Below are 27,195 nucleotides of genomic sequence, written 5' to 3' on the forward strand. Positions count from 1 at the left end.
CCAAAAACCAGCGATTCTGGTGTTTTTAACATAAAAGTGTAAAAAATATGGAGTAAATAAATAAAAGTACACATATATGGTATCGCCGCGACCGTAATGACTCCAATAATAAAGTTAATATGTCATTTAAACTGCAAGGTGAACACCGTAAAAAAAAAACGCAAAAAACAATGGAGAAATTGCTATTTTTTTCCATTGCCCCCAAAAAAGTCATAATAAAAATGAATCAATAAGTCCCATGCACCCCAAAACAGTACCAATCAAAACTACGTCTCGTCCCGCAGAAAACAAGCCCAAAAAATCACTACATTGATGGAAAAATAAAAAAGTTACGGCTCTTGGAAAGCGACGATGCAAAAACAAATAATTTTAGTTCAAAAGTGTTTTTATTGTGCAAAAGTCGTAAAACATAAAAAACCTCTACATATGTGGTATCGCCGTAATCGTACCGACCCATAGAATAAAGGTAACATGTTATTTACGTCGCATAGTGAACGGCGTCAATTTAAAAACGCATAGAACAATGGCGGAATTTCAGGTTTTTTTTGTAATCCCCCCCAAAAAAGTTAATAAAAGTTAATAAAAAAATTATATGTACCCAAAAATGGTGCTATAAAAAAGTAAAACAAGTCCTCATACAGCTATGTAGACGAAAAAATAAAAAAGTTATAGCTCTTTGAATGCGACTATAGAAAAACGAATAAAATAGCTTGGTCATTAGGGCCTAAAATGGGCTGGTCACTAAGGGGTTAAACAAGCGGGATCGCATTCTAGCACAATCTTGCTCATTACAGTGAAGTGTTGGCTGGAACATACAGCCGACACCCGCATTTTATGGAGCGGGCTCAGCCCGTGAACCTGCTGCATACTACCTGGCTATGACGTGAGTAAATGTCAAATGTCGGGAAGGGGTTAACATGCGTCATAAAAAGCCATTGAAACGCCCATGACGTATTACCTTAATCTAATACCTGTGACGTATGCCCGTACAGTGCCCATACACTTTTTTTTTTTTGCGGAATCCCTCGGGTTGGAAAAGCGTAGTTTACTACACTATTCTATCCTTGAAATAAAAGGTATACCGATGCATGCTAGCCGGACGGAGGCCAAAAGTACACTTTTTTTTTTGTCCTCCGTCTGACTAATCGAGCCCCATGTATGCGTTTAGCGTGTACATCAGGAGCTTTCCCAAACATACATGCTAAATGTAGGGCCAAAACGCAGTGTGCACAGAGCCTTATTTGCTTTGTTTTTATTAATATTGTTGGCTCATTGTTCATTGCTTGAGTAGAAGAAATAGAACATTTGCCAGAAGAGTAAGTTCTGTAACTAATATTCCTCTTCTATTGTAATAATAGTTCATCTATATTTTCAGATCTGCTGAAGCAAATTGATTCCCTTCCAAAGAAAACACATCAGCTCTCGTATGCGCCTCCCGACTGGTACAGCCATGAACCTGTAACAACACCCCAAGAATCAACTGTGTAAGTTCTTCGAATATTGCTCAACTAGAAAGTCACACCCATAGCTGACGTCCCCCAGAGCCTTAGGTGACAGAGCAACAGAGCTCTGATCACAAGGCAGCTTATGGTGTAACATGGGATGATATAGTGATCGCGGCATAGAAGTGGTTTTAGCGGCAGGTGGCACTCTCTCAAAAAAAAATGAACAACCCAATTTTTCCCCTTGTTTTTCCATTTTTTTTTTCCCAAAAAAAGTTAAACATAATTAGTTTCACTGTGTCCATAACAACCCAAACTATACATTATTTAGCACTGTGAATGGCATGAAAAACAGAATTAGTGCCAGAATTACTCTCTTCTGTTCATCCTGCCTTCCAAAAAAGTGATTTCAAGCGATTAACCCCTTAAAGGGACTCCACTAGTTTATCCATTTTCTATCTCCTAACTAATCTAATAGGCGCTTTGCTGCTAACTACAGTGTGATTTGCAGAAATTTATTTTTAATCCTTTTTTCTGTAACACAAAAGGTTTTACCAGAGAAACACAACTCCATATTTATTGCCCAGATTCTGCAGTTTTTAGAAATATCCCACATGTGGCCCTAGTGTGGTAATGGACTGAAACACTGGCCTTCGAAGCAAAGGAGCACCTAGTGGGTTTTGGGGCCTTCTTTTTATTAGAATATATTTTAGGCACCTTGTCAGGTTTGAAGAAGGCCTGTGATGCCAAAACTGTTGAAACTCTCCAAAATAGAGATCATTTGGCAAACTACACCAATCAAGGAATTAAGGGGTAAAGTGGGGATTTTGAACCCACAGGATTTTTGCTAAATTTAGTGGAATGAGGCAGTTTAGATGAAAATCTAAATTTTTTCCAATAACACTTAGAAATTTTACATTTTTAGAAGGTAGTGCAATGCATTAGATCTGCCAGTCATTCACTGACAGCAAGCCTATTATTCTCCGCCTCCAGTTGGGGCCTAATGGGCTTCCGTAGGTGGCAGACCAGGAAGCCATAGTTAGACCTCCGGTTGCCATAGCAACCATCGGAATCGCGGCGGTGCCAATTGTTTACAATCACTAAGATGCCGCGATCGCTCTTTGATCGTGGCATCTAAATGGTTAATGGCACCGAGCAGAGCTAGCTCCGTTCCCTGCCGTTACAGCAGGGTGTCAGCTGTAACATACAGCCGACATCAGCAGCTGATGGCGCAGGCTCAGCTTCTGAGCCTTCGCCATGTTCTTTTTGCAATTTGAAAGCCTTTCCAGGCCCCGCCTCCAGGCGGGGGCCGAACAGGCCTCCGTATTTGGCAGACAGGAGGACATTGTTATGCCTCCGGTTGCCAAGGCAGCCATTGCAACCCATGCTAGTAAGCCCCATGGATGCAGCACTCGCTTTTGAGCGCTGCATCCAGGGGGTTAATCAGCCGGATCAGAGGCTAGCTCCGGTCCTGGCCTTGCAGCAGTGATAGCGTTAAGCTATCACTGCTTTAAATCTGTGTCTGCAGACACAGTAGTACGTCAGTTCGCGTTAACAGGTCAATGCCCGTGACATCATTTTACGTCACAGGGCGTTAAGGGGTTATATATATGCACCAAATAAAAACTACAATTTGCCACAGCAAAAAAATAAGCTCTCATACAGCTACATCGGAGGAAAAATAAAACCGTTATGGCACTTAGAATATGGCAACACAAAAACAAATATTTAAAAAAAAAAAAGTGTTTTAGTTGTGCAAAAGTAGTAAAACCTAAAAAACTATAGAAATTTGAAATCGCTGTAATCTTAACAATCCGCAGAATAAAGATGTTATTCAAAAATTAGTGGTGAAATTTCAGGTGGGGGGGGGTTGCCATTACCCCCAAAAAAATTTAATAAAAGTTGATCAATAAATTATATGTACCCAAAACAGTGCCATTAAAAACTACAACTTGTCCCCAAAAAAAGAAGTCCTCACATCTTTGTCGATGGAAAAGTAAAAAAAAGTAGAGCTCTTTGAATGTGACGATAGAAAAACAAAAAAAAATTGATCAGTCGTTAAGGATTAAAATAGGCAGGCTGGTCACTAAAATATTTTTGACTTTTCTAAAAGTAACAAATCATGTAGTACTGATAAATGACTTTTTATATTGGACATTATTTATACACTGCAGCTACCGCTTTGTCTACTTTTGACCTTCCTGACAGAGCCTCATTTTTCAAATCTGACATGTTTCACTTTATGTGGTAATAACTTTGGAATGTAGTTTCCCCATTTTGGAAACTACACCCACAAGGAATTCATATAGGGGTGTAGTGAGCATTTTGACCCCACAGGTGTTTCATAGATTTTATTAGAATTAGGCAGTAAAAATAAAAAATATTTTTTTTTTCCAATGAGCGCAAAATGTTTAATTTTTCTCAACAAATAAAGGTGAATAAGCACCACAACATTTGTAAAGCAATTTCTCCCGAGTACGGAAATATCCCACACGTGGTCATAAACTGCTGTTTGGGCACACGGTAGGGCTCCGAATGGAAGGAGCGCCATTTGGCTTTTGCATTGCAGATTTTGTTGGCTTGGTTTCTGTACCCATGTCGCATTTGCAAAGCCCCTGTGGGACTAAAACAATGGAAACCCCCCAGGAGTGACCTTGTTTTGGAAACTACACCCCTCAAGGTATTCACCTTGTAGTGAGCATGTTAACTCTGCAGGTGTTGTGCAGAAATTAGTGTGCACTCGATGTTGCAGAGTGAAAATGGCAATTTTTCTATAGATATGCCAATATGTGGTGTCCAGCTCGTGCCACCATGAACAGACAACTCTCTAATTATTATGCTGGGTTTCCCGGTTTTAGAAACGCCCTACATGTGGCCCTTTTCTTTTGCCTGGACATTCAACCAGACTCATGAGTGAAAGAGTACCATGCGAAATTTAGGCCTCATTTGGCGACTTACACAGTATTGGTTCACAATTGCAGAGTCTCTGATGTGAAATAATAAAAGAAACCCCTGAGAAGTGATCCCATTTTGAAAACTACACCCCTCAAGGCATTTATTAAGGAGTGTGGTGAGCATTTTCACCCCACAGGTTTTTTTTCCATGTATGAATCTGCTGTGGATGGTGCAAAGTATAGCCATTTCCGTGGCAAATATGTTGTGCCACTGGAGACACACACCCCAAAAATTGTTAAAGGGGTTCTCCTGGGTATGGTGATGCCATGGTAGTAAACTGCTGTTTAGGCAGTGTAGGGTTCAGAAAGGAGGGAGCGTAATTTGGCTTTTGGAGCGTGGATTTTTGCTTGGTAGTAGTTTTTGTTTTGGAGTATTAATGGTATTTCAGCTTACAATGTGGGGGTACATGTAAGTTGTGCAGAGTAAATCAGGGCATAATAAGAGGGTATAATAATGTGTTAATTATTTTTTTTTTTAATCCATAGACGTTTGTTACGCTGTGAATCAATACTTTATGCACAGGCCAGTATCACACTGATAAATGGTGTCCTTTTCTTATCCCCCTTTTGGTCCACACTCCGCACTTTTGCAGTTTTGGGAATTTTGCTGAGAAAGTATTGTCCTGGTATAATATGGGCACCCCTGCTTCCAGCAGATATGTTTGGGCCCTCCCATTGTTGGTTCCCTAATTTTAGGGCCTTGATAAATCGCCTCTTGAAACAGAAGAAATGTTCCCCTCGGGCCTGCACAACTGTATACTTTTTCTTTCCTGACTTATTGAAGCCTTAAAGGCATAGGTCATCAGTATATCATTGGTGCGGGTCTGACACCCGGACCCCGCACCGATCAGCCGCTTCAGTGGCCTGCGGGCATCAGATGTTATGGCACATAATGCTATGTACACAGCCGGAAGCAGTTGGCTCCGTAAATAGCATAGTGGCCGTGCTGCAGAACTGTAGGTCTGCTCCTATTCACTTGAGTAGCAGAAGAGCCGCAATACTGCAGCTCAGCCGCTATTCCGTGGCCGGAGCCAACTGCTTCCGGCATGTACGCCCGATGCATGGAAGCATCGGACCAGCTGATCTGTGCGGGGTCTGGATGTCGGCCCCCACAGCATGTACTGAAGACCTATCCGGTGGATAGGTCATCAGTTAACAGAAGGTGGAAGACCCCTTTAACTTATTTTGTTTTTTCATAGAAGTAGTGGTATGAGAGCTGTTATTTTGCGGGCGCGCTGTCGTTTTTATTGGTACCATTTTGGGGTACGGGCGACTTTTTGATCACTCTTTATCCTATTTTATGGAAGGCAAGGTGACCAAAAAACAGCATTTCTGGCATTGTTCTTTAGGTTTCTTTTTTATGGCGTTCATCGCGTGGCATTAATAACATAATATTTTTAAAGCTCAGGTGCGGCGATACGAAATATGTGTTTTGTTTTTCAATAATAAAGGACTTCAGGGAAAAAGAGCGATTGTGTTTTATTAGTTGAAACGTGTATTTTCCTTTTTTTTCAGTCCCACTAGGGGACTTGAAGGTCTAACTGTCTGATTTATGTTGTAATACAGTGCACTACCTATGTAGTGCAATGTATTAGAACTGTCAGTTGTTCACTGACCGCGCAAGCCGATTTGGCTTCACCTCCAGGCGGGGCCTAATCTGCTTACGTAATGGCAGACCAGGAGGCGATTGTTAGACCTCCTGTTGCCATAGCAGCCGTCGGCACCCTTGCGATCACATCGCAGGGGTGCTGATTTAGCTACAACCACTAAGATGCAGCGATCACTTTTGATCGCTGCATCTAAGGGGTTAATGGCAGGGATCAGAGCTAGCACCGATCCCTGCCATTACAGCAGGGTGTCAGCTGTAACATACAGCTGACACCCGCTGATGATGACGCAGGCTCAGCTTTTGAGCCCACATCATCTTCCTTTATAGGTCCCCGCCTCCAGATGGGGCCTAGGAGGCTTCCTTACTAGGCAGACCGCGAGACCAGTGTTAGGCCTCTGGTCGCCATTGCAGCCATCGGCACCTCGGCGATTGGCTACAAACACCTTTAAATGCAGGGGTTTCTTTTGACCACTGCATTTAACCCCTTAATGACCAGCCTAATTTAGACGTTAATGACCAAGCCATTTTTTACGTTTTTCCATCGTCTCATTCAAAGAGCTATACACTTTTTATTTTTGCTTCGACATAGCTGTATAAGGTCTTGTTTTTTGCGGGACAAGTTGTACTTTTTAGGGGTACATAAAATTTATTGATTAACTTTCATTAACTTTTTTTTGGGGGGGAATAGAAAAAAAGCCAGCAATTCGCCACACTTTTTTGCATCCTAAATTTACGCCGTTTACCGTGTGGTATAAATCACACAATAACTTTGTTCAGCGGGTTGTTGCGATTGCAACGATACCAAATTTGTACAGTTTTTGTATGTTTTACTACTTTTACACAGTGAAAACACTTTTTTTTCAAAATTATTTGTTTTTGTGTCTCCATATTTGAAGAGCCGTAACGTTATTTTTTCGCCGATGCAATTGTAGGAAGGCTTTTTTTTTGCAGGACGACTTGTAGTTTTTATCCGTACCGTTTTGGAGTAGATGCGACTTTTTGATCACTTTTTATCACATTTTTTTTTTAAGGCTGGATTCAAAGAAAACAGCAATTTTTGCATGTTTTTTTATTTTATTTTTTTACGACGTTCACCGTGCGGGTTAAATGATGTAATAAGTTTATAGTTGGGGTTGTTACGGACGCGGCGATACCAAATATGTGTAACTTTTTTACTTTATTTTGTTTGTTAATAATAAAGCAGTTTGTAAGGGGGGAAAAGTGGGTTTTTCATATTTCTTTTCACTTTTTATTAAACTTTTTTTTTTTTTTTTACTAGTCCCACTAGGGTACTTCACTATGCGATCATCCGATCGCATTTATAATACACTGCAATACTTCTGTATTGCAGTGCATTATGCCTGTCCGTGTAAAACGGACAGGCATCTGCTAGGTCATGCCTCTGGCATGACCTAGCAGGCATTCAACACAGGCAGACCTGGGGGCCTTTATTAGGCCCCCGGCTGCCATCAGAGACACAGACACTCTGCGATCTTATCGCCGAGTGTCAGTTGGATGAGAGGGAGCTCCCTCCCTCTCTCCAAAACCACTCAGATGCGGTGCACGCTATTGTGCACCGCATCAGAGTGGTTAAACAGGTGAGATCGATACTAATATCGATCTCACCCGGCAGAGCAGGGATGCCCCCAGCCCTCCGCTACCTCTGGCAGCTGAGAGCAGGGAGATTTGACAGCTCCCTGCTCTGTTTACTTATTCCGATGACGCGACATAAAAAAGTCTATGGCGTCGGAATAACGCCCGTTAGTGAAACACTATGGGCCGGTCACTAACGGGTTAAAGTGTTAATGGCGGGGATTGGAGCTAACTTCAGTCCCCGCCATTACAGCAGGGTGTCCGCTGTAACATACAGCTGACACCCGTGGATGATGGCACGGACTTGGCTTCTGAGCCCGTGCCATCCATTTGTTGTATGGATACGGCATTTTGCGGGAATCACTGACTTTCCATGACTTATCCATACGACAAATGTCGGGAAGGGGTTAAATGGGTTTTTCCATCTTGGACATTTATGGCATATCCACAGGATATGCCATAAATGTCCTATAGATGTGGATCCCACCTATCTCTAGAATTGGTCCCTCTAAGCCCTGTTCTAGCTTACTGAACTCCGCTGCCTCCCGGTCACTTCCTGGTTAGGCGGTCGGGTTGTTATGGAAACAGCCGAGTGCTTGCTGAGTTACCCATTTCTATAGATGTGAATGGGAGTTACTGAAACAGCATAGCATGGCGAGCTATGCTGTTTCTGGAAATCATTAACTACGGAAACAGCATTGCTCGCCGTGATACGCTGTTTCCGTAACTCCCGGTCACTTCTATGGAAGTTACGAAAACAGCGTAGCTCAGTGAGTTCGGCTGTTTCCGTAACTCCTGACCACCTAACCAGGATGTGGCCGGGAGACAGCGGAGCAGAGTAAGCTAGAACTGGGTTTTGGGGGCCCCGTTCTAGAGATAGCGGGGGAATTGCACATATCTGACTTTTTTGGCATATCCTGTGGATAACCGAAATAACAGACAGAAGCCTGGTTTTATGGCAAACATGAAGGAACTAATATAGCAGCTCGTGCAGGCTAATGTCAGCCTTCAACAGGCTCATGCCGCTCAGAAGGTGCATGACGAAGCCATGAAGGGCCAAAGTGCGACTAATCATTTATTGGTTAAAACTCACCAAGCCTCTGTAAAAGAACAGCAGCAGGTGAACCAATCTCTGCAGCAGCCGTTACAAGTCTTGTCAAAGAGACCTGAAGTGTCTCCAGGACCACAGCCTGCACCCTGGCAGTTGGTGCAGAACGCCTTGAGAAAGATGGTTAAAGTAGATGACATAGAAGCTTATCTGGGTACCTTTGAAAGGATTGTGGAGAGTGAAAGGCTTCCTGAAAGCCAGTGAACGGAGGCGCTGGCCCCCTTCTTAACAGGGAAAACCCCAAACACCTTACTTTGACCTGAGGGTGCAGGATGCTAAGATGTATACCAATCTCAAAGTTGCGTGCATACAGCTAGGGTAACCCCAAGCCTGGCTAGGATTTCACTACACTTGGGAATATGATTCTGACAAACCAGCCAGATCATAAATGTATGATCTCCTCCACCTCACTAGGAAATGGTTGCAGCCTGAGGAGCTGACTTCAGCCCAAATTGTGGAACAAGTTGTTTGTGACCATTTTGTCTGTGCCCTGCTTTTGAGGATACAGCACTGCGTCGGGTACACTGACCCAAAAAATGTGGATGAGCTGATGTCCGTTGTGGAACGGTATACTTCTACAGAGGTGTGCCTCTAGGAGTTCCACTTCACATGGTTAGCCCCTAGAAATAAGATCATCTATGGGTAAGACTGTTCCTTCTTCTAAAGGGGTTAGACTGTATCCTAAAGAAGAGGGTGGTACACACTCAGGTTGCAAACATGAAAGGCCACGAAGTCCAAAAAGATACAATTCGCTTAAATCCCGGGGCCAAGTAGTCTGTTGGCGATGCCAAGGACTGGGACATGTGGCTGCTAACTTCCCGGTGCTAGGTGAACCTATGGATTGTAACTTGGGAAAGCATATGTCCATTATTTGCTAAACCGCCTTGTATAGCTTACGTGGACAGTATAACAGAAAGACAAGTGTGTCCGGGCAAAATAGAAGGACATTCTGTAATGGTGTTGCTGGACTCTGGGAGTCTGGTGACTTTGGCACACGCCAGTCTTGTGGATGGACTCTGACAGACTCAAGACCCACCGGTTGGGGGTTGTGTGCATTCATGGTGACAGTAAGGACTATCCCACTGCAGTGCGAACAGTGAAAACTCCTTGTGGGTCAGTGAGCCATGAAGTGGGCGTAGTTAAAAGCTTGTTACAGTGTTCTAATTGGTTGTGGTTTTCCATTGTTCTGGGATTTATGGGATAATAAGAAGCCCATTGTGTGTGACTATAAGCATAATGTAAATGTAAGTGAAACTATTAATGCTGTAGCACTGGTACCAGGGAAACCTAATAATTTCCCTATAGAAGTCTTGGCTAGGGACTCTGAGGAGACTCCCCCTGAAATAGAATTTTCTAACTTGCAAATTTCTAGGGGAATATTTGGTACAGAGCAGCTGAAGGATCCTAATCTAGTGAATGCCTGGAAAAATGTCAAAGTAATTTAATGGTATTTCGCAAGAACCAGACAGTGATTTGCAGTATCCCCACTTTACGGTACATAATGATTTCATTTACAGGGTAAAGAAAACAGAAACAGGGTTTATAGAGCAGCTTATTGTACCCCAGTCTCATGTCCGGATATTATTGGAACTGGCTCATTCACATGTTCTAGGGGGACATTTAGGGGCAGAGAAAACAAACGCACATATTGAGCGGAGCTTTTTCTGGCTAGGATTCTATACAGCTGTAGAGAATTTTTGTCACACTTGCCCAGAGTGTCAAGTTAATACTCCTCGGCCACATTTTCGTAACCCTCTAATACCGCTACCAATAATTAAGGATCCTTTTGAGCGCATTGCTGTGGATCTGGTTGGACCATTTCCCAAGTCTGCCAGGGGCCACCAGCACATCTTAGTGGTCCTTGACTATGCCACCCGTTATCTAGAAGCAATACCTCTCGAACACCTCGTCTAGAGTTATTGCAAAAGAACGGTTCCAAATGTTGACCTGTACAGGTATCCCCAGAGAACTTTTAACACACCAAAGGACATCTTTTATGTCTAAAATGACTAAAGAGCTGTGTTGACTATTAAAAATGCCCCATTTATGTGCTTCAGTATACCATCCCCAGACCGATGGTCTGGTGGAAAGGTTTAACAGAACACTGAAAGGGATGCTAAAAAGGTGCTTGGTAAGGATGGAAAGGACTAGGATTGTCTTTTGCCTTATTTAATGTTTTCAATTCGAGAGGTTCCACAAGCTTCCACAGGGTTTTCCCCATTTGAACTTTTGTATGGTCACCATCCAGGGGGCTCTTGGACATGGGAACAAGAACATACACATCACAGAAGTGTAATTGAACATATTGCTCAAATGCAGGACAGAATTGCTGCAGTTATGCCGATTGTCCGAGAACATATGCAGCAGGCCCAAGATGCCCAGGCCAGAATTTACAATAGGTCTGCCTTTCAACCAGGCGACCGAGTATTTGTTCGTTTTGGTGTCAACAGTTGAGAGTGTGTTTTTGGCGAAATGGCAGTGCCCCTATGAGGTCAGTGAATCGGCATAAATTATAAGGATTTTCAACCAGGGAAAAGAAAGCCTCTCCAACTATATCACGTGAATTTAATCAAACCCTGGAAGGATCGTGAGGTTCTTTCTGCAATAAATCAGCCCAGGGAGTCATCTATCAATCGTTTACCAGATGTTCGTATCTCAGAAACCTTATCAGCAGTCCAGAATCAAGCGGCTAGAGAATTTGTGCAAAAAAATAGAGAAACATTTTCTGAAGTACCAGGCTGGACTTGTGTCATAAAGCATGACATTGTGACTGAACCTGGTCAAAGGTAAAACTGAGACCATATCGAGTGCCAGAAGCCCAGAGATGAGCAATTTCAGAAATAGTAAAAAAAAAAAATATGTCTCTATGGGTAATAGAAAAGTCACAAAGCGGCTTGTCAAGCCCAATAGTACTCCTTCCCAAACCAGATGGAAGTCTGAGATTTTGTAATTTCCGAAAGCTAAATGAAATATCAAAATTTGATGCCTATCCTATGCCAAGGGTCGATGAGTTGATTGAAAGATTAGGACCTGCCAGGTATAAAACTACTCTTGACCTCACTAAAGGCTATTGGCAGGTCCCACTAACTGAAGAGGCTAAGGAAAGAGGCTAAGCTTTTTCCACACTAGATGGCCTTTTTCAATATGTTGTTCTCCCGTTTGAGCTACATGGTGCCCTGTCCACTTTCCAGAGGTTAATGGACTTTATTTTACTGCCCAAAAAAGAATATGCAGCCGCATATCTAGATGATGTGGTTATCTTTAGCTGAGATTTTTAATCTCATCTGGCAAAAGTACAAGCAGTCCTGGACTCAATTCGGGAGGCTGGCTTAACCGCCAACCCAAACAAATGTGCCATAGGCCTTGAAGAGGCACGTTACATTAGGGTATAACATTGGACGAGACCTCATTAAACCCCAAATTGACAAAATTGAGGCGATTTAAAAACTGGCCTCAACCAGTATCCAAAAAGCAGGTCAGAGCCTTCTTAGGGATAGCTGGATATTATAGCAGGTTTGTACCAAATTTTGCCACACTAGCGGCTCCTCTCACTGACCTTACTAAAGAGTCGAAGTCCACCATGGTAAATGGAGTGAGAAGGTAGAACAGGCTTTCCAAAAGTTGAAAGATTTTGTGTAAGATACCTGTTGCTCCAACTTCAAAAAATAATTTTTGGTACAAGCAGATGCCTCTGTCGGAATGGGGCTGTTCTCTCTCAGGTAATTAATGGGGAAGAACACCCAATAAGTTACCTCGGCGGAAAGTTGAGTTCTGCAGAAAATAACTATTCAATTATAGAAAGGGAATGCCTTGCCCTTAAGTGGGCCATCGATTCACTAATGTATTATCTGCTGGGGAGACCATTCAGGACTAATTACAGATCACTAGCCATTAAAATGGATGGCCAAAAATAAAGGAAAGAATGCAAGAGTAAAGAGGTTGTTTTTGGCCTTGCAAGACTTTAGGTTTTATGTAGAACAATGCAGATGCGTTGTCACGTGTCCACTGTTTATGGGCTCAAGGTGCTCCTCCCCAGAGGTCTGAGCAGAGCGGGAGGGTATGTAAGGAAGTTACTGGAAAGGTGGTAGATGGTGTCTATATTCCACCAAGGTTTCTCTTCTATACACGGTAAGGGGCTCCAAGTATCATACAAAGCAAGAGGAAAAACACTTTACGTTTTTCTCCATGTTGTGTGAAGGGTATGGAGCTTGGAGATTTTGTAGTGTCCTGGGTGGTATGAAGCCTCCATTCCCGGTCCAGTATCTATTTTCCTCAGCATTGGCCTCATTAGTAAATTCAGCTGTACTGAGGCCTATTTAACCCCGCGCTGCACTGTGTAAGGTATCTCTGTGCAGAGCAGGGTTGCTGCTCAGAAGCTGCATACAAACTGAAGGTACATGTTGATACTATATTGTCTGTAAGACAGAGGGAACTTATAGGGTATGTGCACACGTAAACTGCATTTACGTCTGAAATTACGGAGCTTTTTTCAGGAGAAAACAGCTCCGTAATTTCAGACGTAATTGATCGTCCTCGCATTTTGCAAGGCGTCATTGACGGCCGTAATTTAGAGCTGTTCTTCATTGAATTCAATGGAAAACAGCTCAAATTACATCCAAAGCAGTGTCCTGCACTTCTTTGATGAGGCTGTCAAACGACGACGCGTAAATTATAGGTCGTCGGCAAACCCATTCAAATGAATGGGCAGATGTTTGCCGACGTATTGGAGCCGTATTTTTAGGCGTAAATCGAGGCATAATACGCCTCGTTTACGTCTGAAAATAGGTCGGATAAGCTTGGATAAGCAGGATTTTGTTTGTTTTGGTTTTTACTTTGTGCAACCTGTATATTTCTTCTGGCCAGCGAGCTAGATCCCAAAGACCCACTCCTGGCCGAGATGATCGTTTGGGACCCCTCACTACCGTATTTAGCCCCCCACACATTTTAACACATTTTAATGCCCCTATAGCTGCCACACACACACACAGTATAATGCCCCTATAGCTGCCCCCACACAGTATAATGCCCCTATAGCTGCCCCCACACAGGGTAATGCCCCTATAGCTGCCCCCACACAGGGTAATGCCCCTATAGCTGGCCCCACACAGGGTAATGCCCCTATAGCTGGCCCCACACAGGGTAATGCCCCTATAGCTGCCCCCACACAAGATAATGCCCCTATAGCTGCCCCCACAAAGGATAATGCCTCTATAGCTGCCCCCACCCAGAATAATACCCTCACAGGTGCCCTTATAGCTGCCCCCATAGAGAGCCTCCATACTTAAAACAATGTCCCCATAGTGCCTAATAAAAATAAAAAAATACTCCCCTATCCCTGTTTCCACGTCGAGTGGAGGAGATCCTGCTCCTCCGGTCTGTGCAGCGTGTTACTTGGCACAGACAGGCGTAATGAAGTCACTACATCGCTCTTTGTCTGCGCCCAGCCGCTCCCAGCTCACCGCTCTCGGCATAGTGAATGCTGGAGCAAGAAGCTGTCAGCTCCTTGCTCCAGCATTGCTCGACGCATTGCTCCAGCATTGCTCGACGCAGATACAGTTGAAACCGGGACATCGGTGAGTGGCTCTCGACCGCTCGGAGCTCTTCACACAATCCCCCAGGGGGTTGCAGCCCACAGTTTGGTTCGTTACTATCACTTGCTGAAAATGAAGGATCTTCAATATTAGGATTGAGACATAGTGTACACCTAAAACCCTCATTCTGTCCTCATTCTCTCATTCATCTCTTATTACGTATTGAATCATTGTTTTATTGCTTTATAGCATTTGTATTATTTTTGACATTAATATTAAGCCACCACATCAGCATGTCACTGCTACTCATCGTGACACATTAGTCGTCACTGCTCATAGTCACCCTTTCCACACCTCACACTAGACTATGACAAGTTTGAGTCTAGCATAAGTAAGATGCTGTGGATGCAATTATTTATGCTTATACGATACGGTAAATACATTTCTGAGCTATTTAATTACAGACAGTTAGGCCCTGTTCACACAGAGTTTTTTGCAGGTGGAGAAATCTGCCTCAAAATTCCTTAAGGAATTTTGAGTAAGATTTTGTCCTGCCTGCACTCTTTGCCATATTTTTCTCTGAGTTTGTCGATCGTGGCCTTTGAGGGCCGCGGGCAAAAAAACTCAGCGAAAACGACTTTCTCTGCCTCTTATTGTCAACGGCAGGTCAGAGACGGAAACGCCTGAAGAAAGAGCATGAGGCTTCTTCTTCCGCTCGCGGGCAAAAAACGCCTCCGCATTTTCAGACTTTTTTTGGCGCAGTGACCGCGTCAATAAACTCTGTCTGAACTTTTAAAGGGGTTGTCCACTTTTTTAATTTTTTTTATTTATAGAGTAGGAAATCGTACAGATTTCTAATATACATGTACAGTGAAGGAAATAAGTATTTGATCCCTTGCTGATTTTGTAAGTTTGCCCACTGTCAAAGTCATGAACAGTCTAGAATTTTTAGGCTAGGTTAATTTTACCAGTGAGAGATAGATTATATAAAAAAAAAACAGAAAATCACATTGTCAAAATTATATATATTTATTTGCATTGTGCACAGAGAAATAAGTATTTGATCCCCTACCAACCATTAAGAGTTCAGCCCCCTCCAGACCAGTTACACGCTCCAAATCAACTTGGTGCCTGCATTAAAGACAACTGTCTTAAATGGTCACCTGTATAAAATACTCCTGTCCACAGACTCAATTAATCAGTCTGACTCTAACCTCTACAACATGGGCAAGACCAAAGAGCTTTCTAAGGATGTCAGGGACAAGATCATAGACCTGCACAAGGCTGGAATGGGCTACAAAACCATAAGTAAGACGCTGGGTGAGAAGGAGACAACTGTTGGTGCAATAGTAAGAAAATGGAAGACATACAAAATGACAGTCAATCGACATCGATCTGGGGCTCCATGCAAAATCTCACCTCGTGGGGTATCCTTGATCCTGAGGAAGGTTAGAGCTCAGCCGAAAACTACACGGGGGAACTTGTTAATGATCTCAAGGCAGCTGGGACCACAGTCACCAAGAAAACCATTGGTAACACATTACGCCGCAATGGATTAAAATCCTGCAGTGCCCGCAAGGTCCCCCTGCTCAAGAAGGCACATGTACAGGCCCGTCTGAAGTTTGCAAAGAACATCTGGATGATTCTGAGAGTGATTGGGAGAAGGTGCTGTGGTCAGATGAGACTAAAATTGAGCTCTTTGGCATTAACTCAACTCGCCGTGTTTGGAGGAAGAGAAATGCTGCCTATGACCCAAAGAACACCGTCCCCACTGTCAAGCATGGAGGTGGAAACATTATGTTTTGGGGGTGTTTCTCTGCTAAGGGCACAGGACTACTTCACCGCATCAATGGGAGAATGGATGGAGCCATGTACCATCAAATCCTGAGTGACAACCTCCTTCCTTCCACCAGGACATTAAAAATGTCTCGTGGCTGGGTCTTTCAGCACAACAATGACCCGAAACATACAGCCAAGGCAACGAAGGAGTGGCTCAAAAAGAAGCACACTAAGGTCATGGAGTGGCCTAGCCAGTCTCCAGACCTTAATCCCATCGAAAACTTATGGAGGGAGCTGAAGATCCGAGTTGCCAAGCGACGGCCTCGAAATCTTCATGATTTACAGATGATCTGCAAAGAGGAGTGGGCCAAAATTCCATCTAACGTGTGCAAACCTCATCAACTACAAAAAACGTCTGACTGCTGTGCTTGCCAACAAGGGTTTTGCCACCAAGTATTAAGTCTTGTTTGCCAAAGGGATCAAATACTTATTTCTCTGTGCACAATGCAAATAAATATATATAATTTTGACCATGTGATTTTCAGTTTTTTTTTTAAATCTAATCTATCTCTCACTGGTAAAATTAACCTAGCCTAAAAATTCTAGACTGTTCATGTCTTTGACAGTGGGCAAACTTACAAAATCAGCAAGGGATCAAATACTTATTTCCTTCACTGTATTTAAAATTCTGCTCACGTCCCTTTCTTATATCCGTGCAGTTGCCTCCATCTAAAAAAGTAATGCTATAGAAATGTATCCATAGGTTAAAGGGGTTGTCCCAAGTTGATAAATGGAGCTATAAAGCTCCCCCATGTAAAAATAAGAAGAATTCTAATTACCTGTCCGTCGTCCAGCGATGTCGTTTTCTTGATATCCTTGATTGAAGTTGCGGTCGGTCCCTCTTTGTATCCTGCCCGTTGCCTAGGTTCCCGGCCACCGCTATTTACCTTTAGCGGTGGCCGCGCATGCGTAATGACATCCTCTGCGTCCTGAGCAGAGAATGTAATTTACTCGTGAACGCGCATCTCGGCGCATGCGCAGGAGATGCAGTGGAAGGCACCCGTCGCAAGAAGTCTGCGCTCCGATAAAGGTAAGTGTGTGTGTGTGTGTGTGTGTGTGTGTCTGTGTTTGTGTATATATGGGTGTGTTTGTGTATATGTGTTTGTGTATATGTGTGTGTCTGTGTTTATGTGTGAGTGTATATATGGGTGTATTTGTGTTTATGTGTATATGTTTGTGTATATTTTTGTGTTTGTGTATATGTGTGTGTGTTTATGTGTGTATACATGGGTGTGTTTGTGTGTGTTTGTATATGTGTTTGTGTATATATGGCTGTGTTTGTGTACATATGTTTGTGTGTGTGTGTGTGTGTGTGTGTGTGTGTCTGTGTTTGTGTATATATGTGTGTGTGTGTGTGTGTGTGTGTGTGTGTGTATATGTTTATGTGTGTGTGTTTGTGTATATATGGGTGTGTTTGTGCATATGTGTATATGTTTGTGTATTTTTGTATATGTATATTTGTGTGTTTGTGTATATGTGTGTTTGTGTATATATGGGTGTGTTTGTGTACATGTGTTTGTGTATAGGTTTGTGTGTATGTGTGTTTTTTGGAGTTTATGTGTGTGTGTGTGTGTGTGTGTGTGTGTGTATATATGGGTGTGTTTGTGCATTTGTATATGTTTGTGTGTATATGTTTGTGTGTGTGTTTGTGTATTATATGGGTGTGTTTATATGTGTTTGTGTATATGTTTGTTTGTGGTTGTTTGTGTGTGTGTAGGTGAGTAGAAGTATCGGTATTGTTCACATTGATAACTTTTTTTTTTAATGTTGTTGCAGATTTTGATGTACCAATTGGACTACATCTTTGATTCGTTGGACTACTGCGTAGATCTACGTTTTTTGAAAATTTTAATAAAATGGTTAACGAGGGTTTTGTTGGGGATTTCTTATTTCAATAAAAAAGAATTGTCTTTGTGGGTTTTTTTTCAAACTTTATTAGTGCCTAGATAATGGTAGTTGGCTGATTGACAGCGTCCATTATTAAGGCGGTACTTCGTGTTAGCCGGTGCAGAGGCTAGCACTAACCACCCATTATTACCCCGGTACCCACCACCACCAGGGGTGCCGGGAAGAGCTTGGTACGATCTAGTACCCGACCATCTGTTGTGATGGTCGGGTTCTGGGGCGGCCGTAGGCTGGTATTATGAGGCTGGGAAGGGCCAAAAACAGTGGACCTTCCCACCCTTGTAATGCTAGGCTGCTGCTGCTGTGTTGTATCTGGCTGGTTATAAAAATGTGGGGGACACCCACGTCGTTTTTTTTTTTTTTAAATCTAACAATAGACGGGTCCCCCACATTTTTAATAACCAGCCATATACAAGGCCGCAGCAGCCTGGCATTACACGGGTGGGAGGGGCCACTGGTTTAGTAGTACATTCCCAGGCTAATAACACTGTGTTGTTTGTGGCTGGTTATGATAAATTTGGTGGAACCCCATGTGTTTTTAATAAAAATAATAAATAATAAAAAAAAAATGACGTGGGGTCCCCCCCATTTTTATAACCAGCCAGATACAACACAGCCGCAGCAGCCTAGCATTACAAGGGTGGGAAGGTCCACTGTTTTTGGCCCTTCCCAGCCTCATAATACCAGCCTGCGGCCGCCCCAGAGCCCGATCATCACAACAGATGGTCGGGTACTGGATCGTACCCAGCTCTTCCCGGCACCCCTGGTGGTGGTGGGTACCGGGGTAATAATGGTGTTTAGTGTTAGCCTCTGTACCGGCTAACACTAAGCCTCCCCTTAGTAATGGACCTTGTCACTCAGACAGTGGCCATTACTAAAGTGATAGTAATAAAACTTGAAAAGAAAAGACAAAGATATAGATAAAATATTTTATTGAAATAAAGCACCCCCAACACAACCCTCATTAACCATTTTATTGATGAAAAAAAAAGCGTCATCTAAGGCCTCATGCACACGACCGTAAAAACACCCGTTATTGCGGGTCGTTATTACGACCCGCAATAACGGGCTCATAGGCTTCTGTTAGCCACGGGTACCTTCCCGTTTGCTCACGGGAAGGTACCCGTGCCGTTAAAAAAGATAGAACATGCCCTATTTCATGCCGTAATAACGGCACGGGCATCCCATAGAAGTCTATGGGGCTCCCGTAATCATGGGTGGCTGCGTGTGTTCACCCGTGATTACGGGAGCGTTGCGAGGTGAGGCGAGGTCAGGGGACTACCCGGTCTGCAGGCCACAGCCCAGTGGCGTAACTACCGCCGGGACTACAATGAAAACTATGGCAGAGCGGGGAGGTATCTCCCCGCTCTGCCATAAACAAAAGACATGTATCCCCTATCCTGTAAAAAATAAAAATAAAAGACGTTCATACTTACCGACAACTTCCTGCTTCCTCCAGTCCGGTCTCCCGCCCGTTGCCTTGGTGACGCGTCCCTCTCGACATCCGGGCCGACGTCCTGGATGACGTTACAGGCCATGTGACCGCTGCAGCCAATCACAGGTCAATCACAGGCTGCAGCGGTCACATGGACTGCCGCGTCATCCAGGGATGTCGGGCTGGATGTGAAGAGAGGGACGCGTCACCAAGACAACGGCCGGGTAAGTATGAATTTCTTTAACTTTTATTACAGAAAAGGCTGTCCCTTCTCTCTATCCTGCACTGATAGAGAGAAGGGGCTGCCGATTAGTGCAGTGCTATTTTGCTGCCAAAAACGTGCTCGTAAATACGGGTGGAATACGTGTGACACCGGACCCATATTTACGAGCACGGGTTCGTAAATACTGGTGCAAAACGGGTGGAATACGTGTGACACCGGACCCGTATTTACGCCAGTATTTACGGGTGTGAAAAAATACGGTCGTGTGCATGAGGCCTAAGTAGTCCTCGAAACCGACGTAGTCCAAACACCAAACCTGTAAAAAATATAAAATATAAAAAAAAAAATGAAATAAAACATGTCGTAGGCTTAGTTTCACTTTCATGTGTGATACTGACTGTTATACCATGTATAGAAGCCTGCGGCAAAGTTGGCTTAGATACAGGGCGCCAGCAGACAGTATCATACATGGCCATACAGACATTTATAAAACAAACATACATACATACATACATACATGCAAACATATATACACATGCAAACATACATGCAAGCAAACATACATGCAAGCAAACATACATACATACAAGCAAACATACATACAAGCAAACATACATACAAGCAAACATACATACAAGCAAACATACATACAAGCAAACATACATACAAGCAAACATACATACAATCAATCATACATACATGCAAACATACATAAAAGCAAACATACATACATGCAAACATACATACATACATGCAAACATACATACATGCAAACATACATACATGCAAACATACATGCACATATACACATACATGCACATATACACATACAAACATGACAACATACATACAAGAAAACATACATACATGCACATATACACATACATGACAACATACATACAAAAATAAACTCGCCTAAGACGTTCCCACGAAGAGCTGAACGGTCCCGTCACTTTTCTTCTCCCATTCACAATAACAGAGCGGTGGGCGCAGATGACGTAATCACGTGGTCCTGATATGATTACGTCATCTGCGCCACAACGCATTGTTACTATGAATGCGAGCGGCGCCAAGAAGACGGAAGATGGCAAGTGACGGGACCGTTCAGAGCGCCGTTAGAACGTCTTAGGTGAGTTTATTTTTTTTATATATTTTTAGTTGTTCGCCGGGTGCTGATGCAGCACCGGTGCGGCGGGTACAAAAATGTAGTGACAGGGTGGGGAGGGAAAAGTGGCTTGCCGAAACGGGGTGAGTGTAGTGTAGGGTTGATGACATTCACGGTAAGTTCGTCTCAATCGGGCTTACCATGCCAGCTTGAGACTAACATTCTCCCGATGTTGCTAGAACTACTGTATCTAGCAACATCGGGAGCGCACACACTGCAGAGCGGAGCGGCTTGATTGACATCGAGCCGCTCACGCCCCGTTTTAGAAAAGATAACAAGCACTTGCTGAGTTATCAAGTGTAAAAAAAAGACACTTAGGAAATGAATTTTTTAAATTTTTTAACAGCAAATGTTTTAAAATGCATTTCCTGCTTAGAATGTGTAAAAAAAAAAAATTGGAGTCAACTTGGGACAACCCCTTTAACTGAATGAACTAAAGATGGCGTCAGTCATGTGACCAACATCATGTGACACCTGGAATTCAGGTAACACTGTGCCAAGCATATAACCGGTGAATGTATAGGTTATTGAAGAGCAATACCTACAGCAACATCTCATCATCATGTCTGTGTAGGAGCAGCTCTTACATTCCTTTCTGTCGCCACTGTGGGTTTTTTTGTTTTATTTTTAAATATTTAACTTTATTAACAACATGACAACATCCCGTAGAGACAGACATTTTATAAGTCCTGTAGAGACTTTAAACACGCACAGTGAACTGATATAAGAAATGTATGTGAGCAGAACATCTAATACATGTAATTTAGAAAACTGTATGATTTCCTATTCTATATATAAATTTAAAAAAAAACAAAAACTGGACAACCCAGTTATTACAATGTACAAACAATTTAATCATGGCTGGAACTACCTGTCAAAGTGCAATACTTTGCGCTAATATTTCTTGAAAAGTGACTTTTGTTCATGTTATTTATTAACTAGATTATATAATTATTATGCTTTACCATGTCAGTGCACCATTAAGAAACGTTCCAGACTACATGATCCATGAGGAGCTTAGTGATCAGGGTTATGACCAGAAATATGAAATGAGAAGAGGCCCATTTGATTTTGACCAGAAGACAATGTGGCAGCGTGATTTGGAGGAAAACGGAAAGGAGAATCATGGTGACAAAAAGGTAGTGGATCTGTTTTTTTTAGTATTTTAAGACCATTCAGTGTAAACATCTAGGGAGTAATAGACTGCCTGTGTTTTTTTCCCCCGATTATGATTGCCGTTTGATGTTTAACCCCTTAGTGACCACCAATACGACTTTTCACGGCGGTCACTATGTGGCCTTCGGCTAGGCCGCCACCTTTCCACGGCAGCCTAGTCTAAATTCTGCACGGGTGTCCCGTGCAGGCTGGAGCGGGTGCTCGGCTGTCTGATGACCGCCGAACTCCTCCTCCAACGGTAGCGATCGACGTTTACTTTGATCGTGGCAGTTTAACCTCTTAAATACTGTGGTCAATTTCTACTGCAGCATTTACGTTGTTTACAGAGGGAGGGAGCTTCCTCTGTCACCAATCGGCGACCTGCAAATGTAATCGCGGACCTCCGATGGGGTGTCCTAGCAGCCGGGGGCTTAACAAAGGCAATAATGCTTTGGTATACGAAGTATACCAAAGCATATCTGCGATCAAAAGATCGCATGGTGAAGTCCTCTAGTGGGAGTAATAAATGTTAAATAAAAAATATTAATAAAGATTACAGTTAAAAAAAAAAATAACCATTATTTCCATTAAGTAAAACAATCACATATACACACGCCTTTTACATTGCTAGCTACAAGTCAACTGTACGCAAAAATATAAAATTCCTTTACAATTTTTTGTATTTGATTAAAGACCATTTTTAACCATGCTTCAAATATGATTTTACTGGAATATCATCTAATCATGACAAAACAAGAGATGGCATTAGCTCCCTCTGAGTATAAAAAAATAAATGTTTAAGCATTGAAAATAATTTATGACACAATAACCTTTTTGATGCTGAGATAATTTTTAAACTTTTATAAAAAAAAATAATAATAATATTTTACATTTTATATCCATAGTTTTTTTTTTTTTCTGAAAGTAGACATCTCACACTTTACACTCATGGGCGCCCTCATGCAATTTTGCATTAAAATGCAACATTTGACAAAAACACATAAATAATTATATTTAATAAAAGCTCAAGATCTGCAGAGTTTAAAAGTGACAATCGGAGAGCATATACTCTTTCTCGTTGGTAAGAAGGGTGATAACTATATTGATACCAAAATCTAAGCTTTAATCTTTATATTCTAGTCATGGCAAGCGTTTATAGTCATGATGTATTGCAGACATCCTTGGCAGTGAAAACGGTTGAAGTGTAGATTTATTTATATATAAATATATATCTATCAAAGAAGGACCAGCACTGTGACAATAAACCAAAAGCAAATTGTGATAACACACATGTATATATAGAGAGAGCATAGCTCAATTAACAAGTGCTATAGATATTGGCAATTATACAAATAATGCAAAAAATTGTTACAGTACGTAACAGTGTATCAACATACAATTAAAACGTGTTAAGAGTCAAGTCATGACATATAATGTACGAAACTGATGGATCATAATATAACAGCCATGTGCATTTAAATAAGTGTAATACACTTATTGAATTTAAATAGTGATCATTATTAACCCCTTAATGACCAGCCTATTTTAGACCATAATGACCAAGCTATTTTTTACGTTTTTCAATCGTCGCATTCCAAGAGCTATAACCTTTTTATTTTTGCGTCGACATAGCTGTATAAGGTCTTGTTTTTTTGGGACAAGTATTTTTTAATAGCACCATTTTGGGGGACATATTATTTATTGATTAACTTTTATTAACTTTTTTTGGGGGGGGAATAGAAAAAAATCTGAATTTTCGCCACTCTTTTTTGCATCCTAGATCTACGCCGTTTACCGTGTGGTATAAATAACACAATAACTTTATTCAGCGGGTTGTTACGATTGCAACGATACCAAATTTGTATAGTTTTTCTATGTTTTACTACTTTTACACAGTAAAAACGCTTTTTTTTCTAAATTATTTGTTTTTGTGTCTCCATATTTGAAGAGCCGTAACGTTTTTATTTTTTCGCCGATGCGGTTGTATGAGGGCTTGTAATTTTTATTGGTACGATTTTGGAGTAGATGCGACTTTTTGATCACTTTTTAATCACATTTTTTTAAAGTCAGGATTCACAGAAAACAGCAATTTTTTTGTCGTTTTTTATTTTTATTTTTTACGGCGTTCACCGTGCGGATTAAGTAATGTAATAGCTTTATAGTCGGGGTCGTTACGGACGCAGCGATACCAAATATGTGTAACTTTTTAACTTTACTTTGGTTTTTTAATAGTAAAGCAGTTTGTAAGGGGAAAAAGTGGGCTTTTCATTTTTTTTTCACATATTTTTTTAATTAACTTTAATAAACTTTTTTTTTTACTTTTTTACTAGTCCCACTAGGGGACTATACTATAGTATGCGATTCTACGATCGCTATTATAATACACTGCAATACTTCTGTATTGCAGTGTATTACTGCCTGTCCGTTTAAAACGTACAGGCATCTGCTAGGTCATGCCTCCGGCATGATCTAGCAGGCATTCATTACAGGCAGACCTGGGGGCCTTTATTAGGCCCCCGGCTGCCATTGGAGACACTGACACTCGGCGATCGTTTCGGTGGGGGAGTGAGGGAGCTCCCTTCCTCTCTCCAAAACCACTCAGATGCGGTGCTCGCTATTGTGCACTGCATCTGAGGGGTTAAACGGGTGAGATCGATACTAATATCGATCTCACCTGGCAGAGCAGGGACGTTCCTAGCCCTCAGCTGCCTCTAGCAGCTGAGAGCAGGGAGATTTGACAGCTCCCTGCTCTGTTTACTTATTCCGATGCCACGACGTAAAAAGTCTATGGCATCGGAATAAGGCCGTTAGTGACCGCCGTAGAAACACGATGGGCCGGTCACTAACGGGTTAAGGACGCAGCCTTGTTTTGGCCTTAAGGCTCAGAGACCATTTTTCAAATCTGACATATTTCACTTTATGTGGTAATCACGTCAGAATGCTTAAACCTATCCAAGCGATTCTGAGATTGTTTTCTCGTGACACATTGGGCTTTATGTTAGTGGTAAAATTTGAACGATATATTCAGTGTTTATTGGTGAAAAATTGTAAAATTTAGAGAAAATTTATAAAAAATAGCATTTTTCAGAATTTAAATGCATCTGTTTGTAAAACAGACGGTTATACCACCCAAAATAGTTACTAGTTCACATTTCCCATGTCTACTTTAGATTGGCATCGTTTTTTGAACATTCTTTTATTTTTCTTGGACGTCACAAGGCTTAGAACATAAACAGCAATTTCTCATATTTTTAAGAAAATTTCAAGCCTTTTTTTTAAGGTACTTGTTCAGTTCCGAAGTGGCTTTGAGGGGCATATGTATTAGAAACCCCCATAAAACACCCCATTTTGAAAACTAGACCCCTCAAAGTATTCAAAACAGCATTTAGAAAGTGTATTTAACCATTCAGGCATTTCACAGAAATTAAAGCAAAGTAGAGGTGAAATTTGCAAATTAAATTTTTCTTGCTGAATTTCAATTGTATTCAATTTTTTTCTGTAACACAGAAGGTTTTACCAGAGAAACAGTACTAAATATGTATTGCCCAGATTCTGCAGTTTTTAGAAATGTCCCACTTGTGTTTCTAGTGCGCTCGTGGACTAAAACACAAGCCCCAGAAGTAGAGATGAGCGAACTTATGAAAAGTTCGGTTCGTCTGGTTCGCCGAATTTCATGAAAAAGTTCGATTCGGACCGAAGCTGTAATACAAGAAAGCCCCTAAAAATCGTGTATAACACTGTTTAAAAGCACTAGAAGCCCTGTATAACACTCTTAGGTCACCCATGAGTGTATCGAAGTACTTTTGAGCTGTCTTTAAGGCAAAGTTAGTGTGAAAGTTACGCCAACATGTATGGCTATAGGAAAACGGATGGGACACGGTGATAACTAACAGAAACCACTGCACTTGTGCATGTTGTATGCTTAATGCATTGTTAAAAAAGGTACAAAAATTAACCATTTTTGGGGGCAGATGCCTGCCAGGGTTCATACATATAAGGCAGTAAAAGAAGAAGCAAATGCTTTTGTCAAGCCCTCCAAAAATGTACCCTTCTTATTGGCAGATGCCTGCCGGGGTTCATCCATACATGGCTGTAAAAGCAACAAGCAATGGCTTTTGACGAGCCCTCAAAAAATGTACTCTTTATGGTGGCAGATGCCTGCCGGGGTTCATCCATACATGGATGTAAAAGCAACAAGCAATGGCTTTTGAGTGCAAGCCCTCCAAAAATGTACCCTTTTTATTGGCAGATGCCTGCCAGGGTTCATCCATACATGGATGTAAAAGCAACAAGCAATGGCTTTTGACAAGCCCTCAAAAAATTTACCCTTTATGGTGGCAGATGCCTGCCGGGGTTCATCCATACATGGATGTAAAAGCAACAAGCAATGGCTTTTCACAAGCCCTCCAGGCCTGCTTGTAGCAGACGGCAGTGGAGATGTATTGGTGGTAGTAGAGGTAGCCAACAGACAGCAAGGGTGGTGGTAGTAGTAGTAGCAGCACATTAAAAGAGACTGGACAGTCACAGGAGGACAAAGCCCTGTGGTGGGGCAGGCCTCAGGCCTGCTTGTAGCAGACGGCAGTGGAGGTGTATTGGTGGTAGTAGAGGTAGCCAGCGGACAGCAAGGGTGGTGGTAGTAGTAGTAGTAGCAGCACATTAAAAGAGACTGGACAGTCACAGGACAAAGCCCTGTGGTGGGGCAGGCCTGCTTGTAGCAGACGGCACTGGGGGTGGATTGCTGGTAGAAGTAGTAGCAGCACCAACAGCGGCACATTAAAAAAAGAGTGGACAGGACAGAATCCCGTAGTAGCAGGCGGCAGCTGCAGCAGCAATGTCAGATCTAATCAGTGGCATCAGCTGTTGGCGGACAATCTTGTTTGCTTAGGGGTGACGAAGCCCCCGCCGCGCTGAATACCCTCTCTGACGCTACACTGGAGGGTGGACAAGACAGTACACCCATGGCAAACTGGGCCAGTTCTTGCCAATGATCCAATCTGCTGACCCAGAAGTCCATGGGGTCTGGGATCAGGATTTCTGACGGAGAAAGGGCACAGTCCAGGTACGAGTGAACCTGGTTGTTTAGGTGCTGGACCTGGTGATGGTGAACATCCCTTTGGTGACTACGATGTGTGTCAGGTCAGGGTATTGGATGTAAAAATGTTGTCATCATATTCCAAACTGTATTGGCTGCTGCTGCTGCTGCTGCCGCCTATTGCAGAGGTAGCTCTGCCAGAGG

At 42.4% G+C, this 27,195-nt stretch overlaps 1 protein-coding gene across 4 annotated transcripts in view; it reads left to right on the plus strand.

Moving 5' to 3' along the window:
• The window catches only part of C5H7orf57 (chromosome 5 C7orf57 homolog), a 262,894-nt gene that overhangs the window by 123,999 nt on the left and 111,700 nt on the right, over nt 1-27,195 (plus strand). For all 4 annotated transcript variants that reach the window (XM_075828556.1, XM_075828555.1, XM_075828554.1 and 1 more), the window contains exons 4-5: nt 1,376-1,484; nt 21,778-21,943. In XM_075828556.1, the coding sequence (XP_075684671.1) occupies nt 1,376-1,484; nt 21,778-21,943 (275 nt within the window). The remainder of the gene's footprint in view (nt 1-1,375; nt 1,485-21,777; nt 21,944-27,195) is intronic.

This window comes from Rhinoderma darwinii, chromosome 5 (genome assembly GCF_050947455.1).
Source record: "Rhinoderma darwinii isolate aRhiDar2 chromosome 5, aRhiDar2.hap1, whole genome shotgun sequence".
In the NCBI taxonomy this organism is placed as follows: Eukaryota; Metazoa; Chordata; class Amphibia; order Anura; family Rhinodermatidae; genus Rhinoderma; species Rhinoderma darwinii.